The following is a 19,441-nucleotide window of genomic DNA, read 5'->3' on the forward strand; positions in this document are numbered from 1 at the left end:
ATTGAATACTCTCTACGTGCCTGAATGAGTGCAGCTCCAACAACATTCAAGAAGCTAGATACCATTCAGGACAAAGCAGTTGGCTTGATCGCCATCCTATATGTCACCTTAAAACAGTCACTGCATCCACTGCTGACGCAGAGTGGCAGCAGTGTGTATCATCTGCAAGATGCACTGCAGCAACTTGCCAAGGCTCCTTTGACTGCACCTTTCAAACCTGCAAACTTTACCACCTAGAAGAACAAGTGGAGCAGATAGATGGGAACACGACCACCTGGAAGTTCCCCTCCAAGCCACTCACCATCCTGACTTGGAAATAAATCACCGTTCCTTCACTGTCGCGGTGTCTAAATCCTGGAACCCTCTCCCCAACAGCACTGTCGGTGTGCCTATACCACATGGACTGCAGCAGTTCAGGAAGGCAGTTCACCACCACCTTCTCAAGGGAAATCTGGGATGGCAATAAATGCTGGCTTTGCCAGCGACATCCACATCTCGTGAATGAATAAAACAAAAATGGGGCCTGCTGACTTTTAAGGCTTAATTTTGCGCCATGTCACAGTTTTAATCAAAATTTGAAATAGTCCTCAAAAGTAGCCTAAAAGATAACTATATGAATTGTTATCTCATTTTGCAGTGCATATGGAACTATCTGACAAAGGTGTATTCTGTTACATTAGCTCATATGAAATTATTCACTCTAATTATTATGCATTGAAACAATTAAGAACTCATCACCTCTCTCTCCCCCCCGATTAATAATTACTACCATTCTGTTCAATTAGATGTCACTAAAACTTAAAAACTTTAACTTTATTCTTTGTAAGTAACAGCAAATAGATCATACTGGAACGCAATAAGGAAGTACTAATTAATTGGTAGTTTCATGTCACTAGCATTATATGGGTCCCAATTTGAATAAACTGTTCCATTAGATCAGGCATTGTGTTGAACACACAATCAGGCAGCTGAGATTCAATCTGGGGATTGGTTAAACCCCAAAATATGAATTTGACAACATATCACTAAATAGCAAAACTTTATTAAAGTAAACCATTAGCTTTTAAGATTTAAAACACTTAAGCTGTTAGCAGTTTGTGATTCACAAGCTAAGAAAGCAGAAGGGAATAATTCAATATTATACAATTAAAGAGTTGCATTTATACAGGATCTTTTCATGACCTCAGTTCACCCTAAAGCACTTCGCAGCCAATTAAGTATTTGTGAAGTACAATTTCTGTTGTAATACAAGGAGCTACTATACAAGAACATGTACAAAAGATTGCCACAGGCTTAGCCATCAGCATCCCTGCTTCTCATTGTACAGTGAAAAATCACAATTAATACAGAGCATGATGGATAATATTATACTTTTTCTGTTCCTCTCCTGAAAGTGCCGGCTCCTTTTGAGGTACAGATCCACGGATGCCTGTATCGGTCGATTACTGCATCCAAACGCTAGTCTTCTTTTTTGAGCCTTGGGAGTGTCAAGTAAGGTGATTGGATCAGGGCTGTTGCCACAGCCAAACCAAATCCTCTACTTACCTGGCATCCACATACCTGTATGTGCAGCTTTCAGTAAACATCACTAAAAAGTGAGCAGGAGCAGGCTAATACTGACTGGGGTAATCTTTGAGGGGTGAATTTTCTGCACTTGGAAAGATGAGAGATTGAATAATTTCCCCATTTAAGGTACCCAGGATCAGCAGCAAATTCTCTCAGGGTCAGGTAAAATATATTTAGATATAGACTAGAACTTTCTTCCACTCTGTCTCATGATATACCTGATTCCTTACTTCAGAGGAACACTAACTACTGGATCCATCTCTCATTTTCCACAGCAGCCGCCCCGTGATTGCCAATTTTAGGCCAAATTAGGAGCCATTTCTGCTGTGCTTTAGTGCCCACAAAGAAAAAAAGCTGAAACCCATTTCACAAAGAATCCTTAAACCTTAAATCAAACAGCTATTTAATGCTAAGTTTGGCTATTCACCGTGCAATTCATGTGCTCCTGGTGCTTGCAATCTTCATAACACAGGCTAAAACCCATGCCTGTCAATGTCCAGTGACCATTTTGCTGGGGAGGGGGGAGGGAGGGCGGTGGGGGGGGGGGGGGGAGGTGTGTGTGGAGGGTGGTGGGAAGAGAGGGTGGGCTGTTGGGGGGGGATCAAAGTGAACGGTGCCAAATGATAGAAAACTAGAATTTAGTGTGGTAGGCTTGGTAATCAGTTACCAAAGCTGAGAAGGTCAGCAGTATCCGAAGGACTATTAATACCATAGGCTGGCCAGCCTGGTTATTAATGAGCCCTAGAGAAATGGATCTACCTGGGAGTCTGCCCTTTCAGCTCCAGGTAATCTTTTTACATCAGGTTGGTTGGTCCTGGCTGGGCAAGCAACAGGAAGCTTGCCACTGTCTTTAAGCTGTAGAATTTTAATATTACATTCCAGCAATGCCCATGGGCATTTAAGGAATTCTACAGCTAGACTCTTGCCATTCTATGTTCAAACTCAGTTGATGTAAGTGTGGGATGTGTCCCCACGAGGGGGCAGGGCGTGTAGATACAATATCAGGCAAGAAAACTTTACCAGTCTGGATTTCTCAATGGTTTGTTTTGGAAAATTTTCAGTATACTGGAGGGTTTCCATACGTAGCAGACATGAGGTTGGCCAAAAATGGACAAAGAGGACTTTTATTCCAACAGGATGGGCTGCGTTTGGTTCCAAATTTGAAATACCAGTGTGTGGGCTCTCAAAGAGCTCCACGGGTAATTGTACTTTAAACCCAAGGGTTTTACAGCACATAATAACCCCTCAAGTTCCCAAAACCCTTTGAAATTCATGGTTAGAAATGAATGGGCCATGCTGAAGCCGGTCATGTGATATACAGGTATAAACAATGATTTAATATTTTCATTTATCATCCGCCCGCCCTGCCCCCAGCCACCACCCCCCCCCCGCCACCCCCCCACCCAACCCCCCCAACCCACCCACCCACCCACCCCCTTAAGCAGTAAATTGGGACTTAAGCAGTTAGTGCATTGAAGTGCTTGAATCTGCATTATATATATTTTAGCAAACGTAATTTGCACAGTCTGGGTGTGATTACTTTACACACATAATTTCATTCACAAAGGAAGTGAATTCAAATCCATCAGAAACCATTTTACAGATGGCAACCAACAGCCAGAGGCTAGTATGATTTAGAACAAAAATCAAATTTATGAAAAGAACTTTTAACACTTACTCACACTGCACCAATTCTCCTTATTCTGTGTCTTTTAACATACATGAAGAGTGCCTGCGTGCACAAGAAGTCTGAGCAGAAACTTAATGAGGTCAACAATGTTCTTTTTTTACTGCAAGATTGGCAACAGCCAAAGGTTTAGCAACTCATGAATTAGACCATGCAGTGTTGTTAAGCCAAACATATACTTCTACACTTAGCTTCCACTAAGTATTGTACAAGCAGATACTTCAAACAGAAGAAACAAACAATGGCGAGCTTTAAACTGAAATGACAGTGCTATTACAAATAATTTGCTAAAGTGACATCTTCTTGATGCACATAGCCATACCTTCAAAAACATTTAAGCAAATGGGTTCACTGACAACTGCAGTTGCACTAACAACCAGATGGCAATTTTGGTGCAAAAAAAAAATTCAAACCCACGCAAGCCCTCATTTACGTGTTCATCTGTGCCAAAATATTGAAAAAAAAAGGTTTTATAAGTTTACAAATATCTGAAAGAATTCCAAAAACTGAATGCAAAAACAAAACAGAATTAGATGCTTCTATGCCCTCTAATACCAGTTTCTGCTGCCAAGATGTTCTAGTTGATGGCAAATTGTAAGGTAGGCTTATACTTTTCTGCAAATCTGGGGCTTTACACTTTTTTATGTTTAAAACTCAAACCTCTTCTAAGCTGTGACAGCAAAATTACTGATCTTAAGTACCACCCAGAAGCAGGAGCAAAAAGGGATCTGGGAATTTCAGCTCAATGTTGTTGTCCCATTATCCAGAAGTACAGCCAAGTCCTCACTAAAAGTGCCAACCGATTTGTTTCTCTGGGAAAAATATTTTCCCCCATTGCCCCGCCACACCATTCTCAGGGAAGGATTACTGTTGCTTATCCTCTTCCGAATCACACTTTCCATTCAACAAAAAAAAAATGATCTCTCTTCCCTTTCTTCTGCCATTTCATTATCAAATTTCAATATTTTTATATGAAGAATGTTTACATTCACACAAATTTAAAAACTCTGAAACCAGAAGATACTGATGAACAAAGTCAAAACATCTTCGACTCAAGAAGTAATCCCCATCCTTAATTAAATGGATCTGTTTTTGTTTTACTACTTACTGACACATAGGCCACCTCACAATTTCACTCTCATTCTAAAAGGTGCCAAAGATGTATAAGAATTAACACTTAGAAGTGTTCTTGTAGATGCATTATCAATTCTCTTGTTTTGTTTAGCCTGCCAGCCACTTTGCACTATTGTCGGAGGCTGCAATGTCTGCCCAAGGCCTGGCTCGTACCAGGCACGTATGTTGATCTCTAGACAGCCATGGTGAGGTGTGTCCACTGCTCTCGATGGGAGGACTCAGATACCTTTGATATCAGAGATACAGAGGGCAAGTCAAAGTGCCACCTGTCACTAACATCAACGTCGCCTGTAAATGATAAAAAAGATCAATAAAGTACTGATTTGGTAAAATTCAAAAAATGTATTCCTTGAAACAATTACAAAATGCTAATATTTGTATTCTCTTCTAATTTCCTCCTCTCCCCACCACCTCCCAACACCTTCTCTTCTAAGTAATAATATCTGAGGTAGTTTCACAGTTGCTGGTCTTCTATTTTCTCACACAAATTACCATTCTTAATGCACAAGGCTGGATGACAAGCATCAGTGAGCTATGCCACTGTTCGGGCTATCAGAATCTGAACTTACACTCATCCTGCATCTAAAATGCACACTTTTAACTGATGTGCGCCATTGGTTGATATACCAGGTGGCTGCACAGGTCAGTCAGCGAGGGCAAGGGACAAAGTACTTCCAGTTCTTAATTTTGAAGCTCACAGTGCAGGCTATAGGCAGAGACCAATCCACTCTTCTAGCTGCGTTGAGTAGGGAATGCTGAAGTAAAATGAGGGGGGAAATGAAAAACAAGTCACACACTTACAAAATGCTTACACCATGCAAACATTAACCTATTGGGCCCTTTTTCTTTGTTAACAATTTTCCTCTGCATCCAAAAGGCATCAACACGTTTCCTGCGGTGCTGCATATGCTTCCAAATCGGGGAGCCCAGACCCCACAAGACCCTAACATTTCAGTTCATCAGGCTGCTTTATTTGTCGGCCTATTAGTATCTACTTTTGCTGCTGTTTGCTAACAAAACATTATTTTTCAAAGAAGAAGTCAAGATCAATGGTTCTTGGGAATATGCCAAAACTTGCATTTGAAAGCCTTTGGGTTACATTTCCAAGGGTGACAGCCACCCTCTGGTACATCAATCTAGTAGGTATTATTAACAGGAGAGCCTCAAAAGGAAAAATTGACAGGCCACTTGATCACACGGCAAAGTTTGATCCTGTCCCCACCAGAAACTGATGTACATTTTCGACGTGAGTTGCTGGACATGGTCAGAAATGGGGATCCTGGTTGCTTTTCTCTCTCTTTGGGTGCTGAATCCAGCTGTGGGTTGCAGTTGTTATCCTAGATAACAATTGTAAAAACTGAGGACCAATCCTAAAATCTTCCTGACTCAGTTTAAAAACCCACAGATTTATCAAGGGAGTGAGCTGCCTGGCTTTGACTCCACATTCATAAAGAACAATTGGTGTGCAAAGCTGGTGGTTTCAAAGGTACAACAGAAGTTAGATTGTAATTACCTGTGAAATAATAAGCATAAAAACGTGCATATTATTGACAGAATGGCTGGATGGGTTTACACTGTAATATGATAGGGAAAGCAGGAGTAGTTATTAACTAACCAAACCCCAAAATCCTGCTACACCCTTGAATAAAACACACATCAAGCCAGCTGTTGAAAAAAATACAGCTAAAAATATAGTTTTATCCCACTACACCGATTAACCAGTTCAGCTATACCTAAAACTAAGATTTTGGAATAAAATTCTCATCACTAGAAGCTCCTGCAGATCTCTCCCTATTCTCACTTTCCATTTACATTAACTTGTACAACGTCCCACTATCTAAGCCTTTCATGTGATCTTCTCATCTGTGGCACTTCTTGTGCCAACATGTTCCAAGAGTATCTACTGCTATAAAGCTTTCTCACTGAAGTAATACCCGTGCATTGTCACCTATTTGTATCAGCTACTGCTAATCATTTAGCATATCACATAACTAAACGGTGGCAAGTTATAATTTTAGTTCTGGGGTTTTGACAGGAAAATAAAATGAGTGGTCTTCACAAATAGGAGACTGTTTGTTTTACTGAGCCAGAATACTCCAGTACAGATTCTAAATATATGTTCTTTAGAAGCATGAAGCATGGCAATTATCAATACACGTGTATAAACATGGTCACAAAAAGAAAACAAGCCAAACATGCTTGAAATCTGAAGCAAAAAATTGGAAACACTCAGCAGTTAGTGTCTGTGGAGAGTGAACAAACATTTTAGCTGTGGAACCTTCCAAGTCTGATAAAGAGACCGCATCTGATATATTAACTCATCTGTTCTCTCGATAGATGTTTCACTTAATTATAGCAATTGTGCACTCAAAGTGCATCCTTTTCACGTCATAGATCTGTTTCGTTTCAACTAAGTCCTATAAATTGTAATATTTAAGTCAAGGTTTTTACTTAATAATGGCCTCTAAGTGTTGCACTTGCACAGCACCTTAAAGCTGACCAAAAATAAGGATCTTGAGAATATTATAGATTTTTAATATAAAAGCAAAATACTGCAGATGCTGGAAATCTGAAATAAAAATGGAAAATGAGGAAAAACTCAGCAGGTCTGACAGCATCTGTGGAGAAAGAAACAGAGTTAACATTTCGAGTCTGTATGACCCTTCTTTAGAGCTGTAGTGATTTAATTTCTTGATGATAGAAATTATGCCTTTCACACGTTTTGAACATGTGCTCTGAAGGTGGAGCTACTTATTCATGGAAAGATTGGCTCCAAGATCCTGGAAGCAGAGATCAGTCAATAATGGGCAAATTAGTATTTATGAACAATGCCGAACACTCTTGGTTGCTAAAACTGAAGGCAAAAACCACACTTTTATAACTGTTGGTTATTCCATTGAATTGAAATAAAATGATCAAGTCTTCATTTTTAATCCCCAAGAATTAACGTATACAGTCAAACTCAAATTAATAACTTTGATGCAGTCATGCTGTTATACTCCCCACATGATTGCAAAATTATCCATTCATATTTATAAAAATAATTTGTAGAATAAAGTTCAAACATTTTTCCAGTTGTTGGTAGCAAGAAGCTAGAGGAAATCATCTTAATAAGCAAAGTAATTAAAGGCAGGTTCCACTGGTGACTGCTCTCTGCATCCAAGTGCTTGAATCAATCAATATTAATAACTAACTCAGACGCCTAACTGTGCTAGAAAAATAGTTTGAGAGATGCAATTATTGTGTTGCTCAAGTTACTTCCAACAGATCTGAATTTCCATTTGTTTTTGCTAGCTTTATCTTTAAATAATAACCTTTGTATCCAGAGGTCCTCCAAGCACCTATAAACTTAGTTTTATTTGTCATACATAAAAGGACAATGTGCAGTCTAGAGCAAGAATAATTAACTAGGGGAGAGCTGACTTCAACAGGGCAAAAACAGAGTTAGGCCAGATAGGCTGGAACCAAAGGTTGGGAGGAAGAACTGTTGCTGAACAATGGGCTACCTTCAAAGGAGAAATGGTTCGGGCACAGTAAAGTATATTCCCTCAAAAGGGAAAGGTAGGACAAACAAATCCAGAGCTGCCTGAATGAAAAATGAGATAGAAATTATGATAAAGAAGAAAAAGTGTGCTTATGATAGGCGTCAGGTAGAAAATACAATTGAGAGCCAAACAGAATACAAAAAGTTCAGAGGGGAGGTGAAAAAGCAAATAACAGAAGCAAAGAGGGGTTATGAGAAAAGACTGGCAGCCAACATAAAGAGGAATCCCAAAATCTTCTATCAGCACACAAATAGTAAGAGGGTGGTAAAAGGAGGAGAAGGGCCGATTAGGGACCAAAAAGGGCATTTACACATGGAGGCAGGGGACATAGTTGAGGTATTAAATGAATACTTTGCATCTGTCTTTACCAAGGAAGCAGATGTTACTGAGGCCACGGTGACAGAGGAGGAAACACTGTCACTAGAAGGGTTCAAAATTGATGAGGAGGAAGTGTTAGATAAACTGTCAGTACCTAAAGTTGACAAGTTACTGGGAACAGATAAAACACATCCAAAGACATTGAAAGAAGAAAGAGGGGAAATTGCAGGGGCACTGGTCATAACCTTTCAGCCTTCCTTAGACTCAGGGGAGATGCCAAAGGACTGGAGAATTGCAAACATTACACCCTTGTTCAAAAAAGGTTGTAAGGTTAAGCCCAGCAATTACAGACCAGTCAGTTTAACTTCAGTGGTGGGGAAGCTTCTTGAAACAATCATTCGGGATAGAATTAATAGTCACATGGAAAACTGTAGGTTGATTAGGGAGAGACAACATGGGCTTCTAAAAGGGGAAATTGTGCTTAACTTGGAGTTTTTTTGAAAAGGTAACAGAGAGGTTTGATGAAGGTAATGGCGTGGATGTTGTGTACATGGACTTTCAAAAGCCATTCAATACAGTGCCACACTACAGACCTGTGAGACAAGTTATAGCTCAAGGAATAAAAAGGGATAGTAACAACGTGGATACAAAATTGGCTGAGTAACTGGAATCAGAGGTAATGGTCAATGGATATTTTTTGGGCTGGAGGAAGGTCTCTAGTGGAGTTCCCCAGAGGTCGGTATTGAAGCCCTTGCTTTTCCTGATGTATATTAATGACCTAGATCTAGGTGTGCAGGGGGCAATTTCAAAGTTTGCAGGTGATACAAAACTTGGAAGCATTGTAAACTGTGAGGAGGACAGTACAGAACTTCAAAAGGACATAGGCAAGTTGGTGGAGTGAGCAGATAGGGGGCAGATGAAGTTCAATGCAGAGAAGTGTGAGGTGATGCTCATAAAAGGATCGAGAATGAGAGGACACAGATTTAAAGTGATTTGCAAGAGGCAAATGTGATGTGAGAAAAAGCTTTTTCACACAGCGAGTGGTTCGACTCTGGAATGCACTGCCTGGAAGTGTGGTGGAGGCGGGTTCAATCGAAGCATTCAAGAGGGCATTAGATGATTATTTGAATAGGAACAATGTGCAAGGGCATGGGGAAAAGGCAGAAGAATGGCACTAAGTCATAATGCTCATTCGGAGAGCCGGTGCAGACACAACAGGCTGAATGGCCTCCTTCTGTACCGTAACATTTTGTGATATATCCATGGACGGAAGTCCATCAGTCTTTTAAAGACAGATAAAGGATCAAAATTGAAACATTAATCTTTCTGCTTAATAGACCCTGCTGTGTATTTCCAGAAGCTGCAGTCTTTTTATTTTTGTTTAGTAAAAGCAGATCATTTATTAAATGTCCCAGAAACTATTCAGGATACAAGCAACAAAACAAGAACTCTATCCTGCACATGCAGTTGCTCCTGACTACCATTACCAAACCATATTTATCCATAAAACTTCCTGAAATATGTATTTACTTGTCTCTGCAAAGCACTGCTGCAAGAAATGGTTATTGCATTAAAAAAAAAATTAAATTAGAGCCCAATGGGAATTCAATGAAATTGGCCATTTTTTATCTCTAGAATAAGCTTTTCCTTGTAACTGAACCTGAAATATAACATCTGCAAGACCTAACTGTCCCACAAGGTTCATCATGGAGGCTGATAGTGTTGACACCCATTTTATTATCGTTAGTCCATCTAGCCATGCAGACCAAGAGGATCTGCTGTTCAACTGTGGGAGATATACAGCATCAAGATTTTAATGAAAAAGGATTTGTTAGCTTGTTAAAATAACTAAAGTGAAGCTCTGTAAAAATCTGATTTATTGAAGAAACACCAGTCTCAACTGATTCTTTTTTCAAAAAAATCATAAAATAATGAGTATCAAAATGAAAGGCCAACTCATTACATGGTCTAAGTGCGCAGTTACAGTCATTAAAAATACCATTTTTGTTTGAAAGGGGTAGCAAGAAAGAAAACTATTCTAACATGCAACACAAATCGAATCAAGATTTTATTCATACCTACTGAATCTTTCCCCATGCTTTTCATTGGATTGTTAAAGGTTGTCATGTGAATGCTTTTTTAAAACCAGAATGCATATATATCCTGCATCTTGCCGTTTCTGGCACCATTTACAGCATCCTCGATGCAATTGATGAATACAACCTTTGCAAAAATTCAGCATCGTAAATCAATAAGATTCCCATTTCATCACACAGACTGGAAGCAGCTTATTGAAAGAATGGCTTGTCAATTGGCCTATTCAATTTACAAAAAAAAAACCTCCTGTAAAACCCATCATGAGAGTTTCAAAAACTGGACCAACAGCATGCTTTCTTCTGAATTTTAAGCATATTAAAGTCAATCATGATGTTACACATTTCTTAGAATATTAGGATCCGAATACTGGCATAATGCAAGCATTATTTTGAAAGGAAACTACATAAAGTTCCATTTCAGCAATCAATATAAGCCAACCCGTGGCTTTTCAGTTTTAAGACAGAAATATGCTAAAACAGATACCATGCCACTTTACTGCAGCAATTTTCTTCTATAATACTAACCAGACTTAAATTTGACAGAAAAGAATGTGCAAAGGTCAGTTCAGTAAATATAGGCATACAGCCTGCATGCTTCCATTTGCTCACTTTATTCTTTCGCATTGCCTAAATTTCAAAGATTTGTATTGCTTTCACAGCAACCGTGAAACTGTTTTTAGAAACTTTGTCCAGGAAAGTACTTTTTCAACACATACAGCTCATAAATAATTGGATATGAAATAAAACATTAAAAAATGAAAACAACTGCTTATTTTTGTGGAAGGCAGATAAGAGAGACGAGAAAGAACATCTCCTGCTTTTATATTGTAATCCAAACATACAAAATTTCACAACGTAAACAGTGTTTTTGCAATATTCAATTTTGCTAGAATCAATCAAAACATTTGGGTGGTAATTCATTCATGGAACCAGGTTTGAAGTTGATGAGATTTAATTTTGAGTTCAAATAGTCAGATGACTTAATTGCAAGGCTGAACTTCATGCCGAAATAAAAACACAAAGATGACAACGACACAAGGGGGAAACAACCCTTCTTGCCCTGTATCACTATCCCCCACCTACTTTTTTTAAAATATAAAGTGACATCTACTGTATTTAGGACACGTTCAATCTTTTTAATTGGTCAGGGGAGAATTGTAAGACACAATTCCCTCCATCAAAATATTTTGTTGGAACTATATTTTTATCTTAAAGGCTGCACTAAACACAGTGGGATTGAATTTTGCAGCATTTCACAGCAAGAATCTGAAACAAAAATACTACATAAATTAAATTCACAAACTTCTAAGTGAGCATCTTAAACAAAACAATTTTCTGTCCATTATCAATGGTTTAATTTTAAAAGCTGGCCAGCTTATACTTTGGAAGGAGTCAAATGGCTGTGTTAATAAGCTATTTTGTATACCTATCAATGTGAGAGTTTTCAAATTCAGGTATAGTTTGAATAAAGGTTAAAAGTACATTTTGTAAATAGCATAAAATCCTTTGCTTTTAAGTTAAAAACAACAAAGTGAAACTGGTTGCAATTTGGATGCAAAGGCTGAGCAAATCAGTTGATTTTGTTTTTATAATAGTAGCAACCTATCTCTGTACCAGCCAGAAGAGTTTCCCCATTGGGGTGATCACTCTTAATGCAGAGCACCACCTGTTTCACAGTAGACCTATAAGCAGAAAACAGTGGAAGTACACAGCAGGCCTATCAGCAATGTTTCTTTTTTAGAAAATACAAGTTAGTGGTTTGGAAATGTACCCATCAGAATCATAAAACAGCAGTAAAGAGTGAAGGCACTTATTCTGCAATTTTTGTTGCAGATTTCTACTGGTGAGCTGGATGGATAGGTTTTGCCAACACCGACATGATAGGCCGAATGGTTTCCTTCTGTGCTGTAAATTTCTATAATTCTATAGTTTTGAAATGTAATATAAATCTAGTTTTCTACATGGAAGCAAAATCCCTGAAAACCATTTCTGAGAAAACATAAAAATGCTATTTCAGTTGTTTTAGATTTTGTTATAATTGAAACTCATTGTAACTGCATATGCATGTCATGGGCTAATTCCTCTAAACACTATTTCAAGAAAAAGCACAGCAAACAGGCCTCTGTTAGTTGATGTTCAAATATGAGGATTTGAGTTTCCCTCCTGCTCATCATAATCCCCCAACATTCGAGAAAAGCACAAACCTGTGAATCAATCAATGCAAACCTAATACTTTGTGCCATTATCAAAAGGAAAGAAAGAGCAGAGAAACAGGGGAAATTTGCTCGAGTTTATTATGGACTTGTACATCCTGAGTAAATCTGCATTCAATGTTTCTGATTCAAAGTTCATGTCAATCTACAAACCAAATTCTAGATAATGCAAAGATAATCTGACACTAAAGGATCATCTCCTGGACTAATTCTAGAATAACAGATATATGTTGTGCATTGATTATGTTACTCTCCTACTAAGATCGAGCTGCTGCCCCTTTGTTACCGATTCAAAGTCTTGTAGAACAATACTTCATTATTTATCCACTTAAAATCTTTTCAGTTTTTAACATGTCTATAAGAGTCCCACATAACCATGTCTGTTTCAATTTTCAACCTCTTACACCTGTTTACCGTTCTGGTGAATTTTTCTATGATCTTCCCATGGTTTTAAAACCCTCCTTGCTGCTCACAGCAGCATTCAATACCTATACTGTGGCCTAATCAATGCCTTGCATAAATTCAACATTACTTCTTGGTTTTATTTTCAATGCCTCTATAAATAAAGCAGAATTTCATTTTCTTCTTTTATTCTTCATCATTTTGCCAAGCTCCCCAATTTAATACTTCAGTCTCATGTCCAAGGTCAAACAATTTATATAAATGGAAAGGTTCTGAATAGATCTCCGCAACATCCCAGTACCGACATTCCGTCAGTCTGAAAATTAGCTTACCTTTACTTTTTTCTTTCTGCTCCCTGGTCATCATTTTTACTTCAGTTACATTCCCTTTAATATGTACTTAATTTCCAAGTCTCTTTAATGATCAGTGTTGTATCTAGCTAAATGATTTGATTTCCTCAAATTAGTCAAATGCAACTTGCCTTTCACAAATCAATGCTAAAAATTTCTGATTGTCATGACTTTCTAACTATTCACTAATTTCATCCTGTTCTATGTATTCTAGAAACTCATCTATAGCTAAGCCAAAAATAATTTTATATCTTATCCTCTTCCCTATTTTAAAAATAAACACATATGTATCTGTTATAGTCCAATTGTTTAGCACAACTCCTATATTTTCATAATGGCCACTGCTTAATAGATTATTTTTCCATTAAGTTAGGCTAATATCCTGATCAAGGTAGTGAAAATTAGATTCGGAGGGACAATGCAACACAACTTGAAACAATAATAGTACAAAATGCAAAGTCATTTTTATTTCTTAAAATACATGATTTAATTAATACTTAGAATTACTTAATACAGTGAATCAAATACTGTCATATACTTTTACTTGCATGACTTTTGCCTGCAAACTATAGTCTGTGTTCCCCACTACTTTTATCAACTGGAGTCTTTTTGTTCTCATGGGACAATGCAAAGTTTTCACTAGAATAATCATCTTCTAAAGCACTCCTCCATACAATTCAGCCGTACACTATCCCCTCAAAAATTAATTGAAGCCACATGATCCTTGTTCACAACATCATAACCACACCCACGCCCCACCTCGGCCATAACCATCCACCCAATCAACATCTTCAAAGTCTTTTTACCTTCCGCTATCTTAAATTTTCCCCTGAAAGATTGGGCAAATAGCTTGCTAGATAATCTTTGACACAACTACTCTGTAGTTGATTGCACCGAAGTGAGAAAGGACATTCTCCAGAATGTCTGCTTCCCCTGATTAAACTATATTTGCACACAGGGCTACAAGGATAAACCTACACTCCAAACTATGTCGTACAATGCTCTAATAAACCAATGCATGGTATCATCAAAGTAATTGCACCCACCTTGAAATCCTAATTTTTCTCTCCCTAGGTTCTCTTCCCCCCTCATGCTGGAATAGTGTTCGTCAGTGCCGAATACCCTCCAGTACCATGCCCAAATAATTCTATTTGGCTGCTGCACATATGAAACACGTCTAGTTGCCTCTTGAGCCTGTTTTGTCCTATTCACATAATGGATGTCACTGAAAACTGAGACCTCATTTATTACACTTCATGTGAAATAGGTCTGCCTGAGTTCCTATATCATAATTTTGTATATGATGTTCTTTAATTTTTAAGCCAGTGCCATTGTAACAAGTTATCAGGATCAACTTTACAGACGTTTCATAATTTTCAAAACTTCCATTATGTCTCTGGAAAGTTTTCTCTTTTCAACTGGGGCAATATCAATGCTTGAGCATTCTTTACAGATCATTGCAGACATGGAGAGTTAAGTTCCCATCACCTGCTCTAATCATTTTCCTCTGACTAGAACGAAAGTTTGGAATTCAGACACAAGTTTTTTTTTGTACAGCTTAAATGTAATGTGGCAGCAAAATGAACATAAGCACCCAAGCATCTCTGCACCCCATAATAGATCAAGTGGGATTGAAAATACTTCAAACAGAAAATAGAATGGACCCTGGAGTAGACTTCACAAACATAATCCTTAATTAAAATATAGGCATGTTACTATTTAACCAATGAAACAAGTGCACTAAAAGTGGGTAAGCAAAGGTGGACATAACCTAAAGTGCCAAGCCACTAATTTTGTGGCGCTTGCATTTATATTAACCAAACAATAAAGAGCTTCCTATTTTCAAAGACTTATGCTTTCCATTGCCTCTGCATAATAGTCTAAAATAGGCAACTTAACCATAATTAGAAAGAAGGTAACTTTTAAAAAATGCCAATTTTTCTTTGCCTTGTTTGATCAAGATGCACTGTGCACTCCTTTTGTATGGGAATGAGATTTAAAAAGCTCTCCGTAAGGAGTGCTGGTTCTCCAGGGACTACAATTTGACAAGCCTAGTTCCATATTGGTAGAAATGAAAAGAAATAAAAAGTATTTGCCTGCAGAGAGAAGGAAAATTGGAGGGGCATTTAGACTGCTTTTGCACAAATCATAATAGTTACTTGATGTGTAATTTTATGAAGGAATATGAATATAATTTATCTGCTCTTTTCAATGAACCAGTCTGGATGATCCAATATTCCTTTGCAGCACCTCCCTAATAATTTATTTATTTTTTTAAAAAGTCATTCATCCCAAGGGTCTCTCCATGCAACGGTGAAAATATGCTGAGTAACCTGTTGAGTAGCATGCGCATTTTAATATAATGATAGCCAACAACAACAACTTGTATTTTTATAGCGCTTTCAACACGTCAAAATGTCCCAAAGCCCTTCATTGATGTGTAACCAGGAAAAAAAATGATGTTCAGCTGAAGGAGATATTTGGAGGGGTGAGTAAAAGCTTGGTCAAAGAGTTGGGTTTTAAGGAGGATCTTAAAGGCAGAGAGGGAAGTGGAGAGGTCTAGGAAGGAAATTCCAGAGCGTAGGGCCCAGACAGCTGAAGGCACGGCAGCCAACGACGGGGTAAAGGGAGTGGGAGATGCACAAGAGGCCAGAGTGGGAGGAACGCAGAGTTCTTGGAGGGTTGTAAAACCCTTACCTCCCCCCTGTCTTGAAGATAAGATCAGCATTTGGTGCTCCTTTAGGGTGCTGATACCGTGGTCGCCGCTCTCGATTGGTGTTTGCTGGAGCTGGACGCTGTGCCAGGGACTGCAACATCTCTGCAACGATCATTTAAAATCATTAGTAGAGAAATTGCAACTTAATGTTTTACACTCATTTTTAATGCTTTACTTTCAACCGTTGCTTTTAGCAGAAAACAAGTGACCAAGAAAGTTATGGTAACAAAAATAATTACTCAGTACATAAAGCAGCCAAATAAAAGTTTTTCTTGTTGTAACCCTTTTATAAACCATACAGGCCCTTATGCAATATACTAATGATGATTTTCAGCATACGATCAAATAAATTACTCTTGGTGAATCAGAAGAAACTGCATTAACAGTTATGTGCAACATTCATTTTGTTTTTACCCTCATCTCCTGAAGGTACAGACACTTGTTAGCCTATGATTAGACGAGAACATAACATATAAAATAGGGGCAGCAGTAGGCCCTCGAGCCACTCAATAAGGTTATGGCTTATCTGACTCTGGCCTTAGCTCCAATTTCCTGCCTGTCCCCATATCCCTCAACTCCCTTGTAGATCAAAGATCTAACAAGCACAAGCAGCTCTCATTTACCTCGCTCCAAATGGCCATTTTCATTACGCAAGTTACTCAACAATATAGAGTGGGAGTCATATCCAAGCCACATCCTTGTTTCTCCCCAATGACATTCATATACATTCCAGTAGGAGCCATTGCTTGACATGATATCAAGCAGTGACTTTATCCACTAGGCCCCCAGGGAGCTTGAAAATTTTCTTTCAGTCTGCAATAAGTGATGGGGTATCTATTGATAATTGGGATCAGTGGCTACAATATTATTGCCGTGCAGAGAAAGTCAAAACCAATGGCAAGACCTAGAAGTGAATGGTTCACACACTAAAAGAATTGTTTGAAAATGTGACTTTAATCTTGCATTCATGCAAAAACAAATACTTATTTTTGGAACAGCAGAGGTGTCAATCTCTCAGGTTACATGAACACTTCTTTCCGGTTGATATTTCAGGCTTACACAGGTTTGGACCAAATCAATGTAGGCATGAGGTCTGCAACTGGAACCAGCAAAGCTGTTCTCAAACCTACATTAACCAGTACATTACTTATAATAATGTAACTTTGAACTTTTCCTTCAATGTAAAGGAGTTCATGCTCAGTCAGGGTTGAGGAACTCCTTTTGTTTTAGGGGGCTATGAAGTAACACAAGTGACACTTTTCTATGGCTTGCAAAAGCAGAAGCTTCTGTATTTTGCAGTTAAGAGTTTCTGGTCTGCATTACATTAGACTGGTCCATAAAAAGTAATTTTGGGAAGGGTGCAACAATCCATAAATAGCACGGACACCTGCACTGTCATTCTATTAATTTGGGCGGTTCATTTATGCATAAGCGTGGGCTAATCCAAATCTCACAGGGTATTGAGAATACAAGGCCTTTTTAAAAAAAACTGAGGTCTGGAAAAGACTTGGAATAGCCTGACAACACTCTCCAACCATGCTCAGTCAAGAGGAATGGAATGCTGGAAGCTGAGAGAAGGATGAGATCTGGGAGCTGTGAAGCGGCATCCAAGTTGTGGCTTTTGCAAACTGGAAAAAGTTTCATTGATCTAACATTCAGCAAGGGAAATAAGAAAACTGAATGCTACAAATGGCAATATTTTAATGTAGAAATGTCTCCTGCTACACAACCAACAGTTAAGATTCAGAATGCTGTAGATGAAGGGAACAAAGAAACTACGGGTGTGGTATGAAATAAGGACCTACAATGCAGAGTGAGGAAAAGACAGCTGACTAAACTGGTTCTTCAAGGCCGCATATTTCTTCAGTGCTGTTCTCTTCATTCTTTGCACCTCCCCACTCCTCCAGATAACACTGAACTCTATTTGTGTTTTGTAGAACAAATACGGAAGAATGACTATAACATTACCAACCAGGAATGCTGAACAGGAAGGAGTGAAAGAGTGGTTTGAATCCTTGGAAATATGCACTTACCTAGTTAATTGTATTTCGTTTTAGTGAAATTATCTTAAAGGTAAGGCGGGTAACGTGCTATGTTCACAAGGTGTGACATGCTCATAAAATCCTTAAACTGGACCACGGAGGTATTGTCCTTTTCAGCTTAGTAATGTTTCTTACATTTCTTGCCAAAACTTAATTAAGATCTCAACATATTTAAATAAGATCTTGCACCTTCACCAAGTCCAACATGGAAAAATTTTAATGACACAAGAGTTCGTCAAAGCATCAGAGCTGAAGCACTTCCGCCTCCAATTTGAACTTCTGTGCTCAATGGCACAAGTTTTAAATTATTGTAACAGGGTTCTGACTAGAATGATTCCAGTTAATTCACTAGACAAGTGTGCCTTTGCCCATGTATATAATGCTGACCCTACATTCACATTATTTCCTTCAATGCTTGACTTTTTAAATTTACTTTTTGGTTCTTATTTAAATATATCACCCAAATTTGCATGTATTTCATTACTTTTTTCTCCTCTTCTGTTTTTTGTCTCACCTACTCTCCTTGAAGTAAAAACAAAAACAGAATTACCTGGAAAAACTCAGCAGGTCTGGCAGCATCGGTGGAGAAGAAAAGAGTTGACGTTTCGAGTCCTCATGACCCTTCAACAGAACCTTGAAGTATGCTCATTTTGTTTCAGAGTGTCAGCCTTGACTAAACTCCTTGAGGTGAAAGTGGTATCAGCTTCTGGCATCTTTCCCAAGTGGCTTTATTTTATGCAACTGATTGAATGATTTTACCCATATTTGAGTGTGGGATTATCAACTCTATAAATTAACAGTTTTAGTCTGATGGAGTAGGTTGAGTAAACCCTTCTTCAGTCAGAATGGGTCTCACCCCATCCAACCTGTCATAACACTCCAAACAATATGAATAATGTGCAACGATGGGACAGTAAGTCCTATGGTGGAATGCAGTATAGGGAATACTCAATATATCAGGAGAAGCACGACATGACTCTACATGGAATATACTAAAAGGGATAGATGAAGTGAGAGATCTTGGCATACAAGTACACAGGTCCCTGAAGGCAGCAGTTCAAGTAGACAAGGTTGTAAAGAAGGCATATGGAATGCTCTCCTTCATTGGCAGAGGTATAGAATATAAAAGTAAGGAATGTTGGAATTGTATAAAACACTAGTGAGGCCACAACTGGAGTAGTGTGTGCAGTTCTGGTCACCACATTACAGGAAGGACGTAATAGCTCTGGAGAGAGTGCAGAGAAGGTTTACGAGAATGTTGCCAGGGTTAGAAAAGAGTAGCTACGAGGAGAGATTGGACAGGTTGGGGTTATTTTCCTTAGAACAAAGAAGGCTGAGAGGTGACTTGATTGAAGAGTACAAAATTATGAGG

The 19,441-nt window shown here is 38.5% G+C and overlaps 1 protein-coding gene across 4 annotated transcripts in view; it reads right to left on the minus strand.

The window, feature by feature from the left end:
- Positions 1 to 3,331: 3,331 nt before the first annotated feature.
- Positions 3,332 to 19,441, minus strand: part of upf2 (UPF2 regulator of nonsense mediated mRNA decay) — a 147,821-nt gene continuing 131,711 nt past the window's right edge. For 3 of the 4 annotated variants that reach the window (XM_041202154.1, XM_041202153.1, XM_041202152.1), the window contains exons 23-24: positions 16,009 to 16,129; positions 3,332 to 4,675 (exon numbers count right to left, since the gene is read on the minus strand). In XM_041202154.1, coding sequence (XP_041058088.1) covers positions 4,666 to 4,675; positions 16,009 to 16,129 — 131 coding nt within the window. In that variant the 3' untranslated portion in view covers positions 3,332 to 4,665. Of the gene's footprint in view, positions 4,676 to 13,758; positions 16,130 to 19,441 lie in introns of those variants that run through there. The other variant, XM_041202155.1, reaches the window with a different exon arrangement.

Source organism: Carcharodon carcharias, chromosome 13 (assembly GCF_017639515.1).
Source record: "Carcharodon carcharias isolate sCarCar2 chromosome 13, sCarCar2.pri, whole genome shotgun sequence".
In the NCBI taxonomy this organism is placed as follows: Eukaryota; Metazoa; Chordata; class Chondrichthyes; order Lamniformes; family Lamnidae; genus Carcharodon; species Carcharodon carcharias.